A 23,616-nucleotide genomic window follows, 5' to 3' on the forward strand; every position below is an offset into this window, starting at 1 on the left:
TTTAGTGTCTGGTGCCTACCGAGGCCAGAAGAGGGCATCAGATCCCCTGAACTGTAGTTGTGTGCCACCATGGGGTGCTGCGAACCAAATTAGGGCACTCTAGAAAAGCAACATGGGCTCTTACTCATTTTACATCTCTCCAGCCCTCGTTTTATTGCCTCTTTCTTTCTTCCTTCCTTCCTTTCTTTTTTTTTTTTTTAACAAAATCTGACATCGTTCAAACACACAAATGTCCATCTACATTTCGGACATAACATGGTGTCTGTTTCCTTACAGATCCGACTTACGATGAAGTATTCTTATAAATACATCGGCCATTTTTTTCCACCTCCAATTACGGATTACTATTCATACAATAGGAGTGAAAAAGATACCCAAACAAAAACGTACTTTCCAAAAACAACGTGGTACTATCCTGGAAACTCATCTCCTTTTCCTCTCACACCCTTCCCCATGCCCTTTAACCCTCGCACACGGAGAAGGATGGAACTCACTGCTGAGTGCCTACAAATTCTAGGCCTGAGGCGGCCATGAGCGCCACGGCCTAGCTCAGCCCGGTCCCCGCGTGTCCTCGCCGGCTGCTAGGGCCCGGCCGGCCCGGGCCTTCGAGGTCCGCAGCACGGCGCATATGGCCGCGCTCGCCTCCCGCGTTGGCGGGAAGACTGGGAGCGCGGACGCGCGAGGCCAACCCGGAGCCTACCCATGAGGCACTGCGCCCTGGCTCGCGACAGCCCCCTCCCCCCTCACGGCGCCCAGCAGCCCCGCTCCGCGATGGGAGCCGGAGCGGCCTCGGCGTACACAGCCCGCGCTCCTCCCTCGCCTCCTCCTCTTTCTCCTCCTCCTCAGGGCTCCAGTCAGGCCGAGCCGCTCCGCTCACGGTAAGCGTCCCCCGCCCCGCGCGGCCGCCCGCCCGCCCGCCCGCGAAGGCCCTCCCGCGCGGCCGCGCCGCCGCACTCCGGGGGCGCAGGGTGGGGGTCTCGGGCCGCGGCGCGTCGGCGAGAGCGCCCGGGCCGGGCAGGGCAGGGGCCGGCTGCGCATGGGGCCGGGCCCGCCATCTTGCCGGGCCTGGCGCGGGAGGGTTCCCGGCGCGACGAGGCGAGGCGGCCGGCGGCGCGGCGGCCCACAGTACAGGGCCGCCCAGCCGTCGCCTCGCCTCGTCGCCTCGCCACCGCGCAGATCCTCCCATCGCTTTCTCAGCCCGGCTGTGCTCTCGGGGGACGACTCCCCTCGGTCCTTTGTACCTTGTCCGCGGGTGTGTGTGTGTGTGTGTGTGTGTGTGTGTGTGTGTGTGGCGGAGACCCGAGCTCACAACCCAACCCACTCGACTCTTCACGCAAGAGCAGAACCCCACTGGCGTTCGCCATAACAGCCACAGAGGCCTTACCTTGTGCTAGACGACCGCTCCTATCTAGCCACCTTTCTTGTCAAAGGAATGTCCCCACTCTGCCATAGCCCCGCTATTGTCTACCAGAGGAGGGCTTTGAGGAGAACCGAGCCTGACAGATTTTCCAGCTGTGCGTTGCAGGTTTCACTTAATAAACCACAAACGAGTGGTCGCGCTGAGGTTTTAGCCTGCGCAAGAAGATGGTGTTTTCACGACCAACCTGCATTTGTAACCCGTTAGGAAAGAAATATGCTAGGAAAAAAATGGACGTTAACCTGCTGCGAGCATGGAGACTTTTGGCTTCACGAAGAAAAAAAATTTTTTTTTTAAATAGTCCGCCATACTTAAACATTTGGCTTTATTTTCAAGTTTGGACTGAATCATCTAAATACTTGGACGTCTTTTAGTGCCCTTAACCATAAATTCACACGATGGAAGTAAGAGTTTGAAGGTACAAAACCCTTCCCTTGGCATCTGTGTGCTATCTTGTTTTGAGAGATGACTGTACCAACTCAAGTTGTTTGGATGTAACTGATAGGGTGAAGGGACCGGGTTGGAGGACCTTGTGCTTTTTGATGGTCCACCATCTGCACTAAAGCCATCCTTGAGTTTGAGTGGTTGTATCTGTCATTGGTGTCAATGTTTACCTTGGGCTACTTTCGGAGACGTTTTTGTTGGCAGAGCAGTTTTGAAGGTCAGCCTCAGAAATGACGATGAGAACGCTTGGCTACCGGGGCCATTACGGAACCTTAAGTTTTAGGACTCCTCATTCAGCTCACCTCAGTATTTTATGTCCCATTTTCACTGCAGTGAGGTTCCTGAGAATAGGTGAGGAGGCACAGGCCTCCACATTTGAGAAACTCCGTTTGCCATTAGACTCTAATTTCTGGATCATTTGTTATCTTTAGATGTTATTAGTGGTCATGTTCTTTCCAAGCACACTGGGGAGTTGAATATAGCATGTTCAGATGCCTACCACCTAGTGTGAATATTTGTAAACATTTTGTCACATTTGCTTTGTCTCAGTCTGCTGAATATGTGAATGATTGCTAAAGACGTTACAGTTCACCCCTAAGTACTGGATATGTATATCAATAAAGAAAAGATAAAGGCCACTTTCTCTATACTACCGTAACAGAATACCATGGTCACACCCAAGAAAAATATTTGCTAAAATGCATTTAGTACATAAAGTTAGGGCTAAAAAACTTGAATACATTCAGGCTTAATTATTTTTTTACAATATTTCATAAATCATCTGGAACACTTCATATTATAAAAAGTGGGGAGACAGTATATGATTAGTAATTCTAGCTTTAGTCTCAGTTAAAATGTTGACTATTGAAACTGTTCCTTTTGCAATTAGCATGTAGTCTGGCATAGTTTTAGTGCTTAGTATGAATTCACCTTCATCTCTGGTAAAATAGAATCCATTCTAGGAATGACTGGAGTTAGGAAGAAAAGGAGCAGTTTTGGAGACTAGAATATGCTCAGTTTAATCAATTTGTAATTGGCCAGTCTGGTGGGGCATGTTTTTAATCCCAACACTCTGGGAGGCTGAGGCAAGTGGATCCTCCTATGTAGACTAAGCCAGCAGGGTGGTATAGTGAAACCTTGTCTCAAACAAAAGCAACAAAAACCTTTGGAATTGTCTATCCCTTGGTAAGGCCTGGAGAACAGTTGGAAACTTGGAAAACCTGCCTTTGAAAATTTGGACTTTTGTAGCAGTAGTGAGCCATAAGGTAGTTGAATTGTAAATCTCAATATCTCACAGGTTTAAGCCTATTATGTCATTCCTTCAGTGTTTTTCTTCTCAACATTATATTTGTAGAAAAAAAGAGTAAAAGAATAACACCTGTTTTATTTACTAGATAATTTATAACTATACAAATAACTTTTCAATGTAAATTGAAGCAATTGCTTTTTTACATTAAAACAGTTTTAGGGGGCTGGAGAGATGGCTCAGTGGTTAAGAGCACTACCTTCTCTTCCAGAGGACCTGGGTTCAATTCCAGCACCCACATGGCAGCTCACACCTGTCTGTAACTCCAGTTCCAGAGGATCTGATGCCCTCATACAGACAAACATGCAGGCAAGACACCAATGTACATGAAATAAAATAAAATTAATTAAAAAAAAAACAGTTTTAGGTGACAGGATATTATTGGCAACATTGTTATTTACTTCAAAAGTAACTTTGGAAATATGAGAAATTTATAAAATATTTAAATACATTTATAACCTTGAATAGCTTCCCTCCCCTTTTTTGAGGGACTGAAGTAGTTTGCTTTTTTGTTTGTTTGTTTGTTTGTTTGTTTTGAGACAGGGTCTCTCTGTATAGCCCTGGCTGTCCTGAAACTCAATTTGTAGACCAGGCTGGCCTCGAACTCAGAAATTCGCCTCCCAAGTGCTGGGATTAAAGGCGTGTGCCACTTTTTTTTTCCATCTATATTTTACCCCTTCTTTTGGAGATTCGGTTTTTCTATGTAGCCCAGGCTGCCCTCAAAGTTATGATCCTCTTGCTTCAGCCTTCTAAATACCCGGATTATAAGTGTGTATCAGCTTCAGATTGTTTTAAATCAGGATTGAAGCAATAGTTTGAATTATGTAGTGACTTATATTAAAAACTATATGTTTAGACTTTTGGTTCATTTCTGTGAAGCAGTTTTTGTTTTGTTTTGTCTTTGAGACAAGGCTAGTCTGGCCTCTAACTAGAAGATCCTGCTGTGTAGCCTATCCTGAGTATAGGATTACAGGTTTGCCATACCTGTTAACTTTTCAATTTTATTTTGAAAGAAATTAAACATGTGAGTGTGTGAGTGTCAGACTATAGCAGATTATATAACCTGTATTAAACAGTTTAGATTTACATTTATGTCTTCAACACAATTTTCTCTGAAGGATTCTGTCACTTCTGATTACATTAGGAGAAATAGTTATCATTTAGATTGGAATGAGAATACTGTATTCTTTCTTTAAAAACAGAACCAGATATTACTTACACATTGATTGTTTGGGAAAGTTTATCTTGGACACCTCATCTGAAGCCTCCAGGGTCCCTTTGTAAGGATTCTGACGTGCCGTTATCTCTTCATTCATTTGCTTTGTATGATTGTACATTTTTTCTATTGTAGGCAATCAGTTAAAAAAAAAACTGAAAATTTAACCACATTCAGTAAAAATTAAAAGCAGATAAAAATCAGGACATACCAGCACAAAAATATGTCACTCTGATGTCGAATGAAAAAAAGAAAAAGTAAAGGACATGACTACTACTAGATATGGAAGAAGAGAAAGTTTATTATAGATAAGTGGGTGAGCATAGCCAGAGGCTGGGACATCTGGAAGAGTCCAGAGTGGCCATGACCCTGAGCCTTGTGAGGAGAAGGGGAGAGAAGGGAACCATGTACAGCAGCTAGGAGGCGAAGGTACAAAAAGGGACAGGTAACCAAATATCTAGATTATATAAGGTAGAACTTCTGGGGGAAGGGCAGCTCAGCGCCTGGCCTGGAGACTTCAGGGTAGAGAGGGGTATGTCAGCCTACCCTATAATAGGTAGGGACGGAGGAATGCTTGGGGGGACCTGAACTTCAGGTCTATTTTGATTTTTTTTTTTTTTTTTTTTAAATAGGCACCTTAGTTGCTTGTCCTGGGTTTGAAACTTAACAGATGTAGAATATTTTGAATTTAAGGCAATTGAGAACCAACAGTTCCAGGAAGAGGTCCACTCTCCTGCATCAGGAAGACAGAACTTGAGTTTCTCTTCTAGATGTGAAAGAGGTTAATTTGCATAAACATACCTTACTAACATAGCTCTTCTATTCATCTTCCAGTGTTTTATTCTTTTGTTTGTTTGTTTGAAAGAATTTTATGTAGCTTAGGCTGGCCTGGTACAGGTGCTGTTACCAGGGATGATCTTGCCTCCCCAGTTCTGAAATTTGAGGTATAAGATACCATATGCCTCAGTGATTTATTCGTTTCAAGTCATTTTCAGTGATTTATTCTTGCTCAGCTCCTAATCTCTTTTCTATTAAAATAATACATGAATTTCCAAATTTAGCCAATTCTGTGAGTTTCAATTTCTGTGAATTCTTGGGCATGAGAATATGAGTGAAGTTTGTGTACTTTTTTTTTTTCCCTAACTTTACTTTAAAAAGTTTAATTCACAGTCCTCTAGGTACTGAACTCTGTGTATGAATAGAACAAAAGTTTGTGTTTCCTAACACAAACTGTAAGGATGATCATGTCAGTCTTATATCTGTTGCAAGTCAATGTAACATTTTGTGAAAATCATAAGAAAACTGAAAAAAAAAAGATCTTGCATTGGTCAGATTTATTTCACTACTGTGTCCTTTTTCTAGGGAGTTGAATTATTCAATTTTCTTTTTTCCTTTTCAAAAATCTTTTATTTATTTATTTTAAACTCCAGATTTTATTCCCTTCCTGGGCCACCCTCTGACTGTTCCACATCCCATACCTCGTCACTGTCTCCATGAGGAAGTCCCCACCCCTCACTCCCTACCCCACCAGACCTCTAAACTCCCTGGGGCCTCCAGTCTCTTGGGTTAGGTGCATCTTCTCTGATTAAACCCAGACTTGGCAGTCCTCTGCTGTGTATGTGTTGGGGGACTCATATCAGCTGGTGTATGCTGCCTGATTGGTGGTCCCGTGTTTGAGCGATCTCGGGGGTCCAGGTTGAGACTGCTGGTCCTTGAGACAGCTGGTCTTCCTAAAGGATTGCCCTCCTCCTCAGCTTCTTTCAGCTTTTCCCTAATTCAACCACAAGGGTCAGCAGCTTCTGTCCATTGGTTGGGTGCAAATATCTGCATCTGATTCAGCTGCTTTTTGGGTCTTTCTGAGGGTAGTCATGATAGGTCCCTTTTTGTGAGTGCTCTGTAGCCTCAGTAATAGTGTCAGGCCTTGGGGCCTTCTCTTGAGCTGGATCCCACTTTGGGCCTGTCACTGGACCTTCTTTTCCTCAGGCTCCTTTCCATTTCCATCTCTGCAGTTCTTTCAATTATTGGTCATTGGTCAGAGTTTTGATTGTGGGATAGCAACCCATTCCTCACTTGATGCCCTGACTTTCTGTTGGAGATGGGCTTTACAAGTTCCCTCTCCCCAGTATAGGGCATTTTGTCTAAGGTCCTTTGAGTCCTGGGAGTCTTTCACTTCCCAGGTCTCTCTGGTACATTCTGGAGGGTCTTTCCAACCTCCTACTTCTTGATCCTGAGGTTTGTTTTTTTTTTTTTTTAAGGATAGGTAAGATTTTAACCTGTAGAAAAAATAGAAATTAGTAAGATCCCACAATGGGTTTTCATATGTAAAAGGATATTTCTGTAGGATCATGTAAGGTGGAATGAGTTTGGTTCTGTTTAAGCGCTGTAAGGGCTGGTGAGATGGCTCAGTGTGTAGTGGTTTGATTCCTGAGACCACCATGGTGGATAGAGACAACTGATCCTGCATGTTGGTGCTATGATGCATGTGCACACACACACAATTTGATGTTTTATTTTAAGTCAGCAAATTTCCCTTGTTTGAAAATCTCTAGGAACAAATGGAAATCATAGGAGTTGAAGTAAATTGAAATAAAGATGGAAAAAAAATCAAAAGTATTCTGTGGACACTAACAGTATGTGATGATGAGAATTTTATTTTTCAGACTTCTACCTTTCTAATGCATGAATTGTATTTGCCTGATCTATGTTAGCTTTTTAAAAATTTTACTATATTATATACATCTCTAAGAAATATGGGTAGTACTTAGTTTTTCTTTGAATGATCTGTTCTAAGATACTTTTCTTGTTAGGAATTTTTCTTTCCTTCTCAATTTTACCTTCAGAGGTCCTCCATAATGACAAATGGTAAACTGAAATCTTAGAGTCAAGATGTTAGTTACATTTAGGTTTTTTTGAAATCAGACTAAGCCAAAAAACAAAACAACAACAAAAACCCCACAATTCTTGAAGTCATTTTTAAACATAACTTTTTTTTCTGATCTAACATAACATACAATGATGAACACAGAAATGATTTGGGATAAATTTGTATGCATGTACGTGTGTGTGTGTGTGCGTGTGTGTGTACAAACACACACACACGTATTAGTTCTGTGTAGCTCTGACCAATCAATACTCAACAAGCACAAAGATGTATTGTGGCTTATGGTTTCAGAGAGTTCAGTCCATTATGGCCAGGAAAGTGTAGCAGAGCATGACATTTCACTTCATGGCAGCCCAGTGAATTGAGAACAGGACATGAATATACTTTGTTTATATTTACTTTCTCTGTACTTTTTATTCCCAGTACCTGGAAGGTTGCCACTCACATCCTAGATAGATAAGTCTTCCCTACTCAGCTAGTCCTATCAAATACCAGGCTCACTTAAAGATGTGTTTTACTAATTTCCTAATTGACTCTGACTCCAATCAGAATGATGATGAAGATTAACCATCACACCCTCTGTTTTATGAGACTGGATTTTTTTTTTTTTTTTTTTTGAGACAGGGTTTCTCTGTATAGCCCTGGCTGTCCTAGAACTCACTTTGTAGACCAGGCTGGCCTGGAATTCAGAAATCTGCCTGCCTTTGCCTCCCAAGTGCTGGGATTAAAGGCGTGCACCACCATGCCCAGCAATATTCTTTTCAACAGAACAGGAGTGTGCAGTCTGTTTACCATTCACTGCACTCTGGAAAGTTAAGCAGTAAGACAGCCCAGCTGTGCTTGGTTGGCATAAAGTCATTTATGTTTGATATTGCTCAAGAATCTGTATTTTTTCCTTAAATTTTTATTATTTAAATGCATTTTATACATCAAGCAATAATATTGAGTGTTTTGAGAATCAAATAATACATAAAATATTTGTTCAACTTTTATATTCATATTCTTTCGCACCCTAAAAATATCATTAATGAATATTTAATGCTATCCATAGCTGGGGATCCTATATCTAATGTTGAATATTAAATTGTTTCCAAACATATAACATATTCTTTGGAAATTAAGCATAGTAAAAGAGCATAAAATATTAAAAATGAATCACTAAGAAATATGTTTAAAAGCCCTTCTATGATACCACCTGACATAGTGAGAGAGTCATATATTTGTGTACATTATCTAACAATCAGTTTACTTAAAAAAGATTATCAGTGTTTCTAGGAGAGAAATTATTTTATCAGTAAGTATATTTTAAAAATTTCAAAATAGCAAAAACTTTTTGAAGTTAAACATTAAGAAAATGCTAATTTCAAGCACAGTGAGAAAAATTATAATATTTCCATGGTGTTTGTAGAACATGATTTTAGTATTTTCAACTGTTAATATTCAACAGACAGAATAATCATTTTAAGATATATTTCATTGTTATGTTTCCTTTTTCATTTCTGATTTTATTAATTTGGATACTGTCTCTGTGCCCTCTGGTTAGTCTGCCTAAGGGTTTATCTATCTTGTTGATTTTTCTCAGAGAACCAGTTCCTGGTTTTGTTGATTCTTTGTATAGTTCTTTTTGTTTCTATTTGGTTGATTTCAACCTCAGGTTTGATTATTTCCTGCCTTCTACTCCTCTTGGGTGTATTTGCTTCTTTTTGTTCTAGAACTTTCAGGTGTGCTGTTAAGCTGCTAGTGTAAGCTCTCACCAGTTTCTTTTTGGAGGCACTTAGAGCTATGAGTTTTCCTCTTACCACTGCTTTCATTGTGTCCCATAAGTTTTGGTATGATGCATCTTAATTTTCATTAAATTTTATTTTTTATTTATTTATTTATTTATTATTACTATTTTTTTTTTTTTTTTTTTTGAGACAGGGTTTCTCTTTGTAGTCTTGACTGCCCTGGAACTCACTGTATAGACCAGGCTGGCCTTGAACTCAGAAATCCACCTGCCTCTGCCTCCCAAGTGCTGGGACAAAAGGCATGCACCACCACTGCCCGCCTGGCTCATTAAATTCTAAAAAGTCTTTAATTTCTCTCTTTATTTCTATCTTGACCAAGGTATCATTGAGTAGAGCATTGTTCAGCTTCCATGTGTATGTGTGATTTCTGTTGTTTTGTTGTTATTTAAGACCAGTCTTAGTCCCTGGTGATCTGATAGGGTGCATGGGATTATTCCAGTCTTCTTGTATCTGTTGAGGCCTGTTTTGTGACTGATTATATGGTCAATTTTGGAGAAGGTACCATGAGGTGCTGTGAAGAAGGTATATTTTTTTCCTTTAGGATGAAATATTATGTATCTGTTAGATCCATTTCCTTCTGTTAGTTTCACTGTGCCTCTGTTTAGTTTCTGTTTCCATGATCTGTCCATTGCTGAGAGTGGGTTGTTGAAGTCTCCCACTGTTATTGTGTGCTTTGAGCTTTAGTAAAGCTTTTATGAATGTAGATGCCTTTGCATTTGGAGCATATTGAGAGTTCATCTTGGTAGATTTTTCCTTTGACCAGTATGAATGTTCTTTCTTATCTTTTTGATAATTTTTGGTTGAAAGTTGATATTATTTGATATTAGAATGACTACTCCAGCTTGTTTCTTGGAACCATTTACTTGGAAAATTGTTTTCTAACCTTTTACTCTGAGGTAGTGTCTGTCTTTGTCACTGAGGTGGGTTTCCTGTATGCAGCAAAATGTTGGGTCCTGTTTATGTAGCCAGTCTGTTAGTCCATGTCTTTTTATTGAGGAATTGAGTCCATTGATGGTAAGAGATATTAAGGAAAAAATGATTGTTACTTCCTGTTACTTTTGTTGTTAGAGGTGGAATTATGTTTGTGTGGCTATCTTTTAGGTTTTTTGAAAGATTACTTTCTTGCTTTTTCTAGGATGTAGTTCTCCTTGTGTTGGAGTTTTCCATCTATTATCCTTTGTAGGGCTGGGTTTATAGAAAGATATTGTGTAAATTTGGTTTTGTCATGGAATATCTTGTTTTCTCCATCTATGGTAATTGAGAGTTTTGCTGGGTATAGTAGTCTGGACTGGCATTTGTGTTTTCTTAGGGTCTGTATGACATCTGCCAGGTTCTTCTAGCTTTCATAGTCTCTGGTGAGAAGTCTGGTGTAATTCTGATAGGTTTGCCTTTATACGTTACTTGACCTTTTTCCCTTACTGCTTTTAATATTCTTTCTTTGTTTAGTGAGTGCATTTGGTGTTTTGATTATTATGTGATGGGAGGAATTTCTTTGCTGTCCCAGTCTATTTGGAGTTCTGTAGGCTTTTATTTTCATGGGCATCTCTTTTTTTAAGGTTAGGGAAGTTTTCTTCTATGATCTTGTTGAAGATATTTACTGGCCCTTTAAGATGGGAATCTTCACTCTCTTCTATACCTATTATCCTTAGGTTTGGTCCTCTCATTATGTCCTGGATTTCCTGTTTTGGGTTAGGAGCTTTTTGCTTTTTGTGTTTTCTTTAACTATTGTGTCAGTGTTTTCTATGGTATCTTCTGCACCTGAGATTCTCTCTTCTATCTCTTGTATTCTGTTGATGATGCTTGCACCTATGACTTCTGATCTCTTTCCTAGGTTTTCTTACTTAAGGGCTGTCTCCCTTTGTGATTTCTTTATTGTTTCTATTTCCATTTTTAGATCTTGGATGGTTTTGTTCATTTCCTTCTCCTGTTTGATTGTATTTTCTTGTAATTCTTTAAGGGATTTTTGTGTTTCCTCTTTAAGGGCTTCTAGCTGTTTACCTGTGTTCTTCTGTATTTCTTTCTCTCTCTCTCTCTCTCTCTCTCTCTCTCTCTCTCTCTCTCTCTCTTTTTTTTTTCCAAGACAGGATTTCTCTGGGTAGCCTTGGCTGTACTGGAACTCACTCTGTAGACCAGGCTGACCTCAAACTCAGAAATCCGCCTGCCTCTGCCTCTGCGCCTCTGCCTCTGCCTCCTCTGCCTCCTCTGCCTCTGCCGTCTCTGCCTCCCAAGTGCTGAGACTAAAAGCATGCGCCACCACTGCCCAGCTCTCCTGTATTTCTTTAAGGAAGTTATTTATGTTTTTCTTTTTTTTTAAATATATATTTTTTAATTAGGTATTTTCATTTACATTTCAGGTGCTATCCCAAAAGTCCCCCATACGCTCCCCCCTATTTATGTCCTTCTTAAAGTCATATATCATCATCATGAGAAGTGATTTTAGATCACTTTAGTCTTGCTTTTCTGGTGTGATAGTGTATCCAGGACTTGTTATGGTGGGAGAATTGGGTTTTGATGATGCCAAGTAACCTTGGTTTCTGTTGTTTATGTTATTAAGCTTGCCTTCTGCCATCTGATTTTTCTCTAGTGCTACCTGTCCTCGCTATACCTGACTGGAGCCTGTCCTTCCTGTGATCCTGGCTGTGTCAGAACTCCTATGAGTTCAGCTGTCTCTGGGGTCCTGTGATTCTGTTATCTTGGGATCCTGAGATCCTGGGTGTGTCAGAGCTCCGGAAGTCAAGCTGCCTCTGGGATCCTGAGATCCTGGTGTGACCAAGCTCCTGAGATCCTATGATCCTGGGCGTGTTAAAATGGAGCTTCCTCTGGATGTTGTGGGACTGGCTGCAGAATTTGAGCCCAAGGTCTGTTCAGGAAAATGTCCCAAGACTGGAAGGAACCTGTGCAACTGGTTGGGTGGCTGGGTCCTGCTGGTCCCAGTTACTTCTGGTGTTGGGGCAGATGTTGTATCTTCCTCACCTGATTCTATGATCTTGGGCATGTTAGAGCACCTGGGAGTGGAACTTCCTCTGAGTGTTGTAAGAGTCTGTATTTAATGGCTGAAAGCAGAGCAATCTGTGTGTCCAAAGTATAAAGTGAACCTTAGAAAGTAAGCCTGTTTAGTTTTGATACAAAGATTCCAAGCACTTAACATGACTGATTGAATACAGATTTTGAAGGAAAGCTATAACACTGAAAAAATTGACTAGATAGGAATGAAAAAGAGAGACTTCGAGAAAAAATAAAATTCCAGAGATTCATTATGAAGTTGTAGTAGAAAAAGGGGAAAATGCAGAGGAAGTTTTTGTCAAGTGAAGTTAGATTTGCACAATACAAAATTATTCTGAAGCATACAGTTCAGTGGCATTTAGTATAGTCATTATGATATCCAACAATTAATGTTATCTGATTCCAGAATATATGTTCAAGTCCCCTAAAGGAAACTTGCTTCTCATAAAGCAGTCTCTCATTCCCCCTTCCCCTCAACTCTTGGCAAACATTAACAGGCTTTTTGTTTCTGGATTTCCCTATTTTGAGTATTTTAGGTAAATGGAATATGTATATCTAACATTTTAGTATGTTTTTGGGGATTTGGTGGGCTTTAGTTTGTACATATCTTTTGCAAATTGTTGTGAAGGAAAATGCTGTTTCATGAATGTTTCTTGAAGTAGTCCACTGCTTTTGGCTTTTTACAGCCTTTCTGCCTGCCTGCTTAATTCCTTCCTTCCTTCCTTCCTTCCTTCCTTCCTTCCTTCCTTCCTTCCTTTCTTTTTTATTTATATGAATACACTGCAGCTGTCTTCAGACACACACTAAAAGAGTGCATCGGATCCTATTACAGATGGTTGTGAGCCATGTGGTTGCTGGGAATTGAACTCGGGACCTCTGGCAGAATAGTCAGTGCTCTTAACCTTTGAGCCATCTCTCCAGTCCCTGCCTTATTCTTATTCTGCGTAGGTAGACCTCTGATTCTTGAGGGGAGAGGTGTGATGAACATTATCCCATTTAGGGCTGACTGAAGTGTTCAGCATGTCTCATTCTCTACAATGTCAGTTGTGGGTCTCTGTCAGTTACCATCTACTACAAGAAGTTTTGCTGGTGAAAGGTGAGCGATATACTGGACTTTAAGTATAGATATATGTTCTTAGGAGTCATTTATGACTTAGCATGTCTTCAAAGTTTTTTTTATTATGGTGTGCCTTCAATAAACTATTCTTTCTTAACTGAGATTGATACACGCCGTGTGGTTCGTGTGACAATTCCCTGAACTTCAAAAGTTTGTCTGTTAGAATTTTGGGAATTTTCAGGTGGATACTTTTAGCAGAATAGTGTAGTGAGAATTTTGATTTCTTTGAAAAACACAGAAATAATATTTGAATATGTTTTCATTTTAATCCCAGGTGTGGGATAAGGCTGCTTCAGATTGTCCACAGCAACAGACTATGATTTGCCTCATGCTCTAGCAGGAGCAGGATTTTGCCAGCAGCACTTTCTGCAATTGTGTGATATTAGGAATTCTGGGGACTTTTCAGAGGGTATATAAATGCTAGGGTCCCAGGGGTTGTTGATAAGTGGTTGGTTGGTGTTTGGTTGCTGCTTGTCATGCATGGTTTGTTAAGTAGTCATGTACAAAAGAAGAAACAAGAAGAAACTAGATTTCCTGATGGTGAAGATCAAACTTGCCACAAGGAACTTGGAGCCCCTAATCAGCAGGAAGTAGTCCCACAATAATGTCGCTTCCTTTCCCTTCTACCCATTTTTTTCTTTCTTGTTTAGTATTGGGTTGAAAGGGTGGAGGAAAAAGAGTAGAAGAAAGAAGAACCTACAAAGTAGTCAAAAGATAGGGTAGGTTACAAGAAAGCTTTGTATCTGGGCTTCTTCGTTTTAGCTCAATGTGGCTGATAAGTGAGTAGCAAAAAAGAGCAAATGGCTTGCAGCCTGTATTAAATTTGTAAGATTTATTTGTTGAGGTGATACAAAGGGATTTTGTTGTTGTTGTTGACTTTTGTATTTTGTTGTGAAAAAGTTTTTTTTGTAAAGTTTTTTGTTTGTTTGTTTGGTTTTTTGAGATAGGTTTTTCCTGTGTAACCCTGGCTGACCCGGAGCTCACTCTGTAGACCAGACTGGCCTCAAACTCAAGAGTTCTGCCTGTCTCTATGCTGGAATTATAGGCATGTGATATCACACCTGGCTGAACCTTGGGCTCTTGACCCTTGGCAGCTTTGTGGAACTCTTGCAGCTACTGAGATTCTCATTCTTGGCTTCTAGCAGCTGATTCTTGCCTTGTATAGTCTTAGCTCATTGCTGCTCGTCACTTACCCTCCCAGTGCTCCTCCAGTCCCTTTTGTTTCCTCAGTCTGTGTACTTGGTCACTATTTGGACTCTAAAGATTCACCTAGCTACAGAGTGAACAAACTCTCCTGTTACTTTCTAGCAGTTGCTTTTGATGTCCCACTGCCTGGAACTAGAAGCCTGGAGTTCTTTCTGTTTATAGTGTTACTAACACAGCCTGATCTACTCTTGATAATGTAGATTATTAAAAAGAAAAAAAAAAACCCAAAACATTGGGTCTAATGTTACAATAATGTAGTTGGTTAGGCAAAGTACATAGAAGGCAAAGTACATCTTCAAGATCAGCATGTCGAACTAAGACAAAAATGGCTTAGCATGCTTCTGCTCAGATTGTGGTTTTGCTAAATACAGTCATGCTTATATATGGATGCTAGTTTCACCAGGCACAAGCCTCATGTTACACTAAATAATAGGCTTTTTATTGAATCATGGGAGTAGTGCATTTCCAATCCCAAGTTAGAATATCTGCAGAATGTGCTCAGTGAGGTTTCTCTTTTGTTTGTTTGTTTGTTGTTTGTTTGTTTGTTTGTTTGTTTTTTCGAGACAGGGTTTCTCTGTGTAGCCCTGGCTGTCCTGGAACTCACTCTGTAGACCAGGCTGGCCTCGAACTCAGAAATTTGCTTGCCTCTGCTTCCCAAGTGCTAGGACCAAAGGCATGCACCACCAAGCCCAGCTCTCTTTTCTGAATGGAAAGTTCTAAATCTAGTGCAGATTACCTGGGGCAGTTATAACTGGAACAAGTCCTGACATGAAGCTGATGTGGCTTCAGCAGCATTGAAACCTTGGTTATTGCTGCTAGAGTAGTTTCTCTTCTCTTTTCATAAATTTTATTTATTTTACATCCAGATTGCAGTTTTCCTTCTCTCCTCTCCTCCCAGAACCCCCCACCCCCATTAGTTTCTTCAGAGAGATTCAAGTTCATTAAAGTTCACAGCTCTCAGAACAGTTTTAGCAGTTAACAACAACAAAAAGAAGCTGTTTGTCTGGCAGAGAAATGAAGGTTCTTATGGTTGTCATTTTAAGGGCTTAACAGCTAACAGTTTTACTCAGTACCCCAACCCCCAAGTGGTACTTACAACAAGACCTAGGAAGCTGCCTTTTCCCTTTCTGCCACCACCATGCCATCCAGACTGAGGAAGACCCGGAAACTCCGGGGCCCGGTGAGCCATGGCCACGGCCGCATCGGTAAGCACCGCAAGCACCCAGGCGGCCGCGGGAATGCTGGAGGCATGCGTCACCGCAGGATCAACTCTGACAAATATCACCCTGGTTACTTTGGGAAAGTTGGTATGAGGCATTACCACCTGAAGAGGAACCAGAGCTCCTGCCCAACAGTCAACCTGGATAAACTGTGGACATTGGTCAGCGAGCAGACGCGGGTCAATGCAGCAAAAAACAAGACTGGAGCTGCTCCCATCATTGATGTTGTTCGATCAAGCTACTACAAAGTTCTGGACAAGGGAAAGCTCCCTAAGCAACCTGTCATCGTGAAGGCCGAATTCTTCAGCAGAAGAGCTGAAGAGAAGATTAAGTGTGTTAGAGGTGCCTGTGTTCTGGTGGCTTAAAAGCCACACCGGAGGTTAATTAAATGCTAACATTTTCCAAACGAACAAACAAACAAAAAACAACAACAAAAACAAAAGACCTAGGAAACTAACATTCTGAACAGTGTTTAGTAAAACATTAACCCTAGCCGCATGCTCTTTGGAGGAATCCTCTGGTTTGCCTCTGTATCTTTTCAAGTAATAATTTAAACCATCACACAGCTTTGCTAAGGTGAAATTTGTATTGGTTGTTACTTAAGATTATGAGTTAGTTCTCTTTCTTCCCTACCAGGAATTTACTTATTTTAAATAGACTTAGGTATAGTGTTGGACTTCTGCCTAACTTCTTCATTTGTTATATTATACCTAGAAGCTTCTAGAAAAATATTTGAATGTAATAGCTTGATAAAAAAGTTTAAGTCCTAAGTATGGCATTAAAAAAAGTGAAGAAATGAAAGGTTCTTCCTTATCTGTCAGTTTAGGCTGAAAATTAATATTCCTTTACTAGATTAGGATTATCATGGTCCTTGAGGGAATCTTGAAAGTGACAGTTTCTGGTCCATATTACATGATGGTTGAAATTTTCCTGTGAGTTTTTTTTTCCCCCCAATTTGATGATATATGTTCTTTACAATTTTTTTTTCTTTTAACTGTTACATTTGGTGAAATCAGCCTCTTTCCTGTACATTTGGTATTTTATGCCTGGTGAATATTGAAATAGTACTGGTTTTTTAAATGAATGGGCTTGAATGTTACTTCTTTTTATTTTTTGTATGTATATGTGAGGCTTTATGTGTACTCAAAATGTGTGTGTAGGCCTGAGTTTGATGTTGGGAATCTTCTAGATTGCTCATCTACCTTATTTCTGAGGGAGGGTCTTCCAGCCAAACCAAGAACTCACTGATAGTACCTTGTGTAGTACTACATGGTCCGCTTACTCAAAGATTACTGGACTGGGTTTTGGAGATTGGAACTCAGGTCCACCTGATTGCAAGTCACATACCTTAACCCTTGAGCAGTCTCTTCAACCCTGAGTATTTGCCCCATCACTTAGCAATGTTACTTTAGAGAAGACACTCACCTGTCTTTGTAACTCACTTTTCATGACAGTATGCTTTGAACATTAAATGAAGTAATGGGGTTTTGATTTGTTTGTTTGTCTGCTTTTTGTTTTGTTTTAAGAGAGTTTCTCTGGCTGTCCTGGAACTCAAAAAATTCCACCTGGCTCTGCCTCCTGAATGCTGGGATTAAAAGCCTGGACTACTGCTCCTCAGTGAAATAATGTTTTAATTAGAACAAATATAATTGTAATAATTATAATGATTTTGTAACTATAAGTTGTAGTAATTTGTAGTTAAATATAATGAATGGCAGTAGTTGTGCGAAACTTGACATTAAGAGTTAAATTGTGTAGTTAAAGAGGATAATGGTTTGTTTTTGAGACAGGGCCTTCTGTAATTCAGGTTTGGCATTGAGTTTAAAATTCCTCTGCCTCAACCTTTTAAATAATGTGATTATAGGTGTGTACTACCATACTTGATTTATAATTGTCTCAGTCACACTTGAATTACCCTTTCCTTTTTTCATTATAACATTGAAAGTACAATGACTGTGGCATCATTCTGAGAAATTTTTATCTAGACTTTTATCACTGTTGAATCAGTCATTTGGTGTGACTTCTCCATGCAGGTAAAAAGATTTGGTCATCCAGGACAGTCAGGGCTATACAGAGAAACGCTGTCTCAAACTCCCCCCCTCAAAAAAGATTTGGTCAACACAGGATGTATAAGGCTGCTGGTGGCCTAACATGGAATGCTGTTGAAGTCAAAAAATAGTTAAGTAGAGCATTCTAAACTAATAACTTAGAAAAACCCATGTATTATTGTACAAACCAGTAACATAGTTGTTTATTGTCTTTGTAAAGGATTGTGTATAGTACATAATTGTATATTTATGTATTCTGGCAAGGCTGAGTCCCAACTTTTCCTTTCTTGTTTGCTTGTCACTGCTAAGATTCCCAAATATATAATCTTTTAAAAATGCTATTTGCTAGTTTTGGTTTACTTAAAAAATTAAAACTGATAATTATTTTTTACTTTTTTATTAGTGTTTGTATATATTATGTGTGTATGCATGACAGAGCATGCATGTGGAGATCTGAGGACAACTTTCTTTTTTTTTTTTTTTTAATTTTGTAATTATATTTAGGTACAGAAAACTTAGTGTACATTTAACCCAATTTAGTGGGGAGTTCTTTTTTTTTTTTTTTTAAAGATTTATTTATTTATATTACATATACATTGTATAGTACACTGTAGCTGTCTTCAGACACTCCAGAAGAGGGAGTCAGATCTCATTACGGATGGTTGTGAGCCACCATGTGGTTGCTGGGATTTGAACTCCGGACCTTCGGAAGAGCAGTCGGGTGCTCTTACCCACTGAGCCATCTCACCAGCCCCTAGTGGCGAGTTCTTTAGCCTTTGCTTTTTCCAGCTTGGCAATGCGAGCCACAGACTTAGGACCCAGGACGTTGCCTCCCCAGTGGTGACGGATCTCGTCATATCTGTCATTATAATTGGTCCTAATAGCTTCCACCAGCTTAGCCAGAGCACCCTTGTCTTCCGAGTTAACCTGTGTGAAGGCAACAGTGGTGCATGTCTTCCTGTGGACCAGGTGCCCCAGCCTGGCCTTTCCCTTGATGATCCAGTAGGGCACCCCCATCTTTCGACACAGGGCAGGTAGGAAAACCACCAGCTCAATGGGGTCTACGTCATGGGCAGTCACCACCAGCTGAGCCTTCTTGTTCTCCACCAAGGTGGTGACTGTATTGACTCCTGCTCGGAGGACAGGTGGCCTCTTAGTTGGGACGTCGCCTTTGCCAGCAGCTTTCTTCTCAGCACGGGCCAGTAGCCTTTGCTTCTTCTCTTGCTTTGTCTCTGGCCTGTACTTGTGGGCAAGCTTAAGCAGCTGAGTAGCTGTCTGCCTGTCCAGGGCCTGGGTGAACTGGTTAATGGCAGGAGGGACTTTGAGCCTCTTGTAGAGGGTAGCTCTTTGCCACTGCAGCCTGATGTAGCGGGGCCATTTGACGAAGCGCGTTAAATCTCTTTTGGGCTGGATGTCCTGTCCAATGCCGAAGTTCTTGGGCCTCTTCTCGAACAGAGGGTTGACCACCTTCTTGGCCTCCTGCTTCTTGACGACGGCGGGGGCCGGGGCCACCTTCTTCCCCTTGGCCTTCTTCCCTTTGGGCATCTTGCTCGGCTGCTGGAGAAAGCTGAGGATAACTTTCTAGAGTCAGTTGTCTCTACCTTGATTGAGTTCTATAGTTTTAAGTCAGGTTGCCAGAATTACATAGCATAGTACTCTACTCACTGAGGCATCTTGGTGGTGAAACTATATTGAAATATAGTGACTTCAAAGCTTACCTTACTCAACTAAAAGCTGAGAGGAAAGGAGGATGCAGGAAATCAAACACAAGGTCTTAAATAGGCTAAGCATGCACTCTACTCTCACGCTTCATTCTTAGCTACAATAAATACAGTTTTTATAACTCATTTTTGGGCAGTTTTTCATAATTTAGAGATTTGGGGTTTTTGTTTTGATTTTTTTGTTTGTAGCTTTTTTTTAGTATTGGGGATTGAATCCAGGACCTCCTGAGTAGCAGGCCAACATTCTACCCCTAAGCTATCTCTCTAGTCTAGAATTTCAGAATTGCTAAACATTAATAAGAGATTACATGTATTTAAAATTCCTATTACTTTCTAATTAAAAAAACTTTTAAGGCATAGTTTAATCTTATTTATGTAAAAGCTAAAACATGGTGCTGGAGAGATGTCTCAGGGGTTAAGAACGCTGACCACTCTTCTGAAGGTCGTGAGTTCAAATCCCAGCAACCACATAATGGCTCACAACCATCCGTAATGAGATCTGATGCCCTCTTCTGGGGTGTCTGAAGACAGCTACAGTGTACTTACATATAATAAATAACTAAATCTTAAAAAAAAAAAAAAGCTAAAACATTTAATAAAATAAAATCATATTTTTAATGTACAAAAGGTTAGGTCATATTTTGAAGTCTTTAACTTTTTTTTTTTACATTTTATTTATTTATTTATTTTGTGTATGCCTGTGCACACATGTGGTGGAGGTAGCAGGACAACTTACATGAATGAGTTGTTTTTTGAGTTTTTTTTTTTTTTTTTTTTTTTTTTTTTTTTTTTTTTTGGTCATGTGAGTTCCAGGTATCAAGTTCAAGTCTTCAGGCTGGCTCCAAAGCCAGCTGTAATTTACTTGAACTTGATACTCTCTTTACCTCAGCCCCCTAAATAATAGGATTTCAAGCATGTGCCATCATGCCTGACTAATTGTGATTTTTTTTTTCTTTTCCTTTTTTTATTGGATATTTTCTTTAATTACATTTCAAATATTTTCCTCTTTCCAGGTCTCCCTTTTGGAAACCCCCTATCCCATCCCTCTTCCCCCTGACTATGAGGGTGCCAATTGTGAATTTTTAGTAATGTTTATTGTAACTTTTTTCTTGAAGAACAATGAACTACAAGTGTGGTTAATTGCAAACTATTTACATATCTTTATTTTCACCTAATACTTAACATATTACCTTCCACTTAGCTGACTAGGGATACCTTTTGTCTTGAATAACTTAATCTGATGAGCTTTCTTTTTTGTTGATAAAGTCAAAGTTGTGTTTTATTACAGAAATAATTATATTTTTGAGTGTGAATAGGTAACATTAGTGTCATTAGCATTTGGGCAGTGACATTTACTAAAGCAGTGCATTATGAAGAAATTCCTTTTTGCCATTATTTGTGTATATGTGTGTGTATATGTTGTTTGAGGCACTCTCTCACTGTGTAGTCTAGGTATTAAACCTGTGATCCTCTTGCCTCAGCCTTCCAAGTACCTGGATTATAGATATGTTTCATTTGTTTGTCACAAATAATTATTTTTTAATTTACTTACTTGTCAGATTTACTGAAATAGGAAATACTTGATACAATCTCTATTTTGTTTTCTGATATTTGGAATTCTTAAGGAAAGAACCAATTATTTTAAATAGATTATATGTATAACAAACATATCCAACTTAAACAGATTTCTATAAAAAGGGTAAGTTAAATGTACATAAATTAGTATAATCTGCCCTAATGGTAGATATCTTTATTTTCTAGAAAGGCAAGCTGAGATACAACTTGCTGCTTTTTGTGGTCACATGGTAAGCTTAAATACTTAAATTTGATTCAAGAATTTGTTCTTCTAAGTGTTTGTTTTGGTGTGTGAGTGCAGGCACATGCATCTGCATTTGGGCAGATGTCAGAGAAAGACATTGGGTTTCCTGTCCTGTCACTCTGTTTTATTCCCTTCATACATACTGTGTCTCACTGAGCCTGAAGCTCATTGTTTTGGGTAGAGTGCCTAGTTAGCAAGCCCCTGGGATATATGCCTGTCTTTGTCCCTCCAACACTGAGGTTACAGGCCACATGCTTCCAGGCCTAACTTTTTTGTATGTGCTAGGGATTCAAACTGAGGTCATCGTCTTTTTTTTTTAAGATTTTTTTTTTTTATGTATGTGAGTACACTATCACTGTCTTCAGACACACCAGAAGAGGGCATCAGATCCCATTACAGATGGTTGTGAGCCACCACTTGGTTGCTGGGAATTGAACTCAGGACCTTTAGAAGAGAGTCAGTGCTCTTAACCGCTGAGCCATCTCTCTAGCCCGAAACTGAGATCTTCTTGTTTACTCAACAAATGTTCTTATGCATTGTGTTATCTCCCCAACTCCTCTATCAAGAATTTCTTAATCTCAGGTTTATTTGTAGTTGAAATCACTTAAAATTGACTGATGTCATATGTCAATACTTAGGTGACAACATATATAAAGTCAGATCTGCAACTTGATGGGAGACAGTTCTTTCAACCAAAAGGTAAGTTGCTTCAGTAACTGATACTCATGTGCAGGTGATGTATAATTACATTTTATAATACAGTGTGAGAGATGGTCCCCATCTTAGAACCCTAGAACTGTTGAAATAACAAATGAACTGATAAGTCAAGTAGAAATGAACTATTTTATCTCTTTTAACAGAAATAGCTACTGTTTATGTCAGTATTTTATCAGTTTGTTATATATTATCATATAGATTTCTTCTATGCTTGTGCAAGCATTTATTAAAAATTATAAAAGAATTATAGCTTTTTCTTGACATTCTTTCATATATTAACAATGACAGTCTAAGTGTGTATGTGTGTGAGAGAGAGAGAGAGAGCATACATGCATGTTTATATGCATGTGCTGCATACTATATTAGTTTACTCTGGTTTTCATAACAAATTATCATGAACTAGATGGTTTAATTTGGTAGAAATTATTTTTGGACAGTTCTTTAGGCTAGAAAGTTAGGACCAAAGTATTGCTATGCTTTATATCTTCTGTGGGTTTTGAGATAAAAGCTCTGGGCCTCTTATAAATGGTCAATATTGAACTTGTGACTGATTATAGCCATATTATTAAGAACATGGTGGAATGTTGTCCTAATTTTGAGTCAAAAGTAGAAATGGCTCTCTTTAGTATAATAGAAAATAATACTTAGAAATGATAAAGATATTGTTTAAATTAGAACCTCAGATAATTTCTTTTGTAGTCTCACTATCTTTATGTCTGCACAAGTGCCACTGATGTGCATCTACATGGCCTAGGCAATCATATTCATGGTTATATTAGTTGAGGCCCTTAATGCTGTTTTCCTTCTCGATCTTGCCTCCCTCTGTTCTTACATTTCCTCTTTCTCCATTGCAGCCTGAATTATAAGTGCATATAATTAAAGAGTCACACAGTCTGAAAGGCTTTAATTAGCCTTGCCAAAGTTTCATAAAGTTGTTTGTGTGTATGTATGTGTGTATAGTGTTGCATTATCAATTTATCTAACAGCGTTATATAATTAAAGATGAATGTTCTAACTTTCTTTTAAAAATGTGTTCTTTACAACTTTTTATTTATGTGTATGCGTGTGTCTTGAGTTTATGTCTTGTGTATTGAGTGCTGGAGGAGACTAGAAGAGGACATTGAATTGAACTGGAGCTGGGTGTTGAACTCTGGGTGTTGGGAATAGAACTTGGGTCCTCCAGAAGAGCAGCAAGCACTCTTAATTTTTGGACCATCTCTCTAGTCCTTGTTTTAGCTCTCTTTTTATATATGTATTTATTTTGTTGTTTTTAATAATGTGTAATGGGGGAGGTACTTAAGTTCATGTGTAAGTGCTCACAAATTACAGAGGAGGGTGCCAGATACATTGGGCCATCTGCAATATTCTCTTCACTGCTGAGTAACCTTTCCAGCCTGTTTAATTTTTTGTTTTGTTTTATTTTTAAATTTTTCTCCCCTGCCCAAGACAGGGTTTCTTTGTTAGCCTTGGTTATCTGTCCTGGAACTTACACAGTAGACCAGGACCATGAATTCATGAGTATCACCTGTCTCCCCATTGCTGGAATTAAAGGAATGTACCCCCACCACCCCAACTGTGATCTTAAAGTTAATTTTTTAATCCTTCCTTTGGCTTCCTAGAGAAGTCCTCCTAACATGCTGCTGTCCTGCATCCATACCACTTATTCTCTAGACCTACTGACTTACTCTCTCCTGTGACTTTGTTTTGTATTGAA

At 39.6% G+C, this 23,616-nt stretch overlaps 1 protein-coding gene and 2 pseudogenes across 13 annotated transcripts in view; 2 read left to right on the plus strand and 1 right to left on the minus strand.

The window, feature by feature from the left end:
- The first annotated feature begins 466 nt into the window (after positions 1–466).
- Zfp280d (zinc finger protein 280D) overlaps positions 467–23,616 on the plus strand; it is an 89,162-nt gene continuing 66,012 nt past the window's right edge. For 6 of the 13 annotated variants that reach the window (XR_003947883.1, XM_017313342.2, XM_017313343.2 and 3 more), the window contains exons 1-3: positions 793–878; positions 21,128–21,171; positions 21,824–21,884. Coding sequence is in view for 5 of the 13 variants with exons in the window: in XM_006511121.4 (XP_006511184.1) it covers positions 21,169–21,171; positions 21,824–21,884 (64 nt within the window). In the remaining 8 variants the exon portion in view is untranslated. Of the gene's footprint in view, positions 879–21,127; positions 21,172–21,823; positions 21,885–23,616 lie in introns of all 13 variants that reach the window. The other 7 variants (XM_006511121.4, XM_006511122.3, XM_006511120.3 and 4 more) reach the window with 4 other exon arrangements.
- Gm19353 (predicted gene, 19353) lies at positions 15,490–16,001 on the plus strand (annotated as a pseudogene).
- Positions 18,401–19,211, minus strand: Gm17828 (predicted gene, 17828; annotated as a pseudogene).

This window comes from Mus musculus, chromosome 9, assembly GCF_000001635.26.
Source record: "Mus musculus strain C57BL/6J chromosome 9, GRCm38.p6 C57BL/6J".
Classification (NCBI taxonomy): Eukaryota; Metazoa; Chordata; class Mammalia; order Rodentia; family Muridae; genus Mus; species Mus musculus.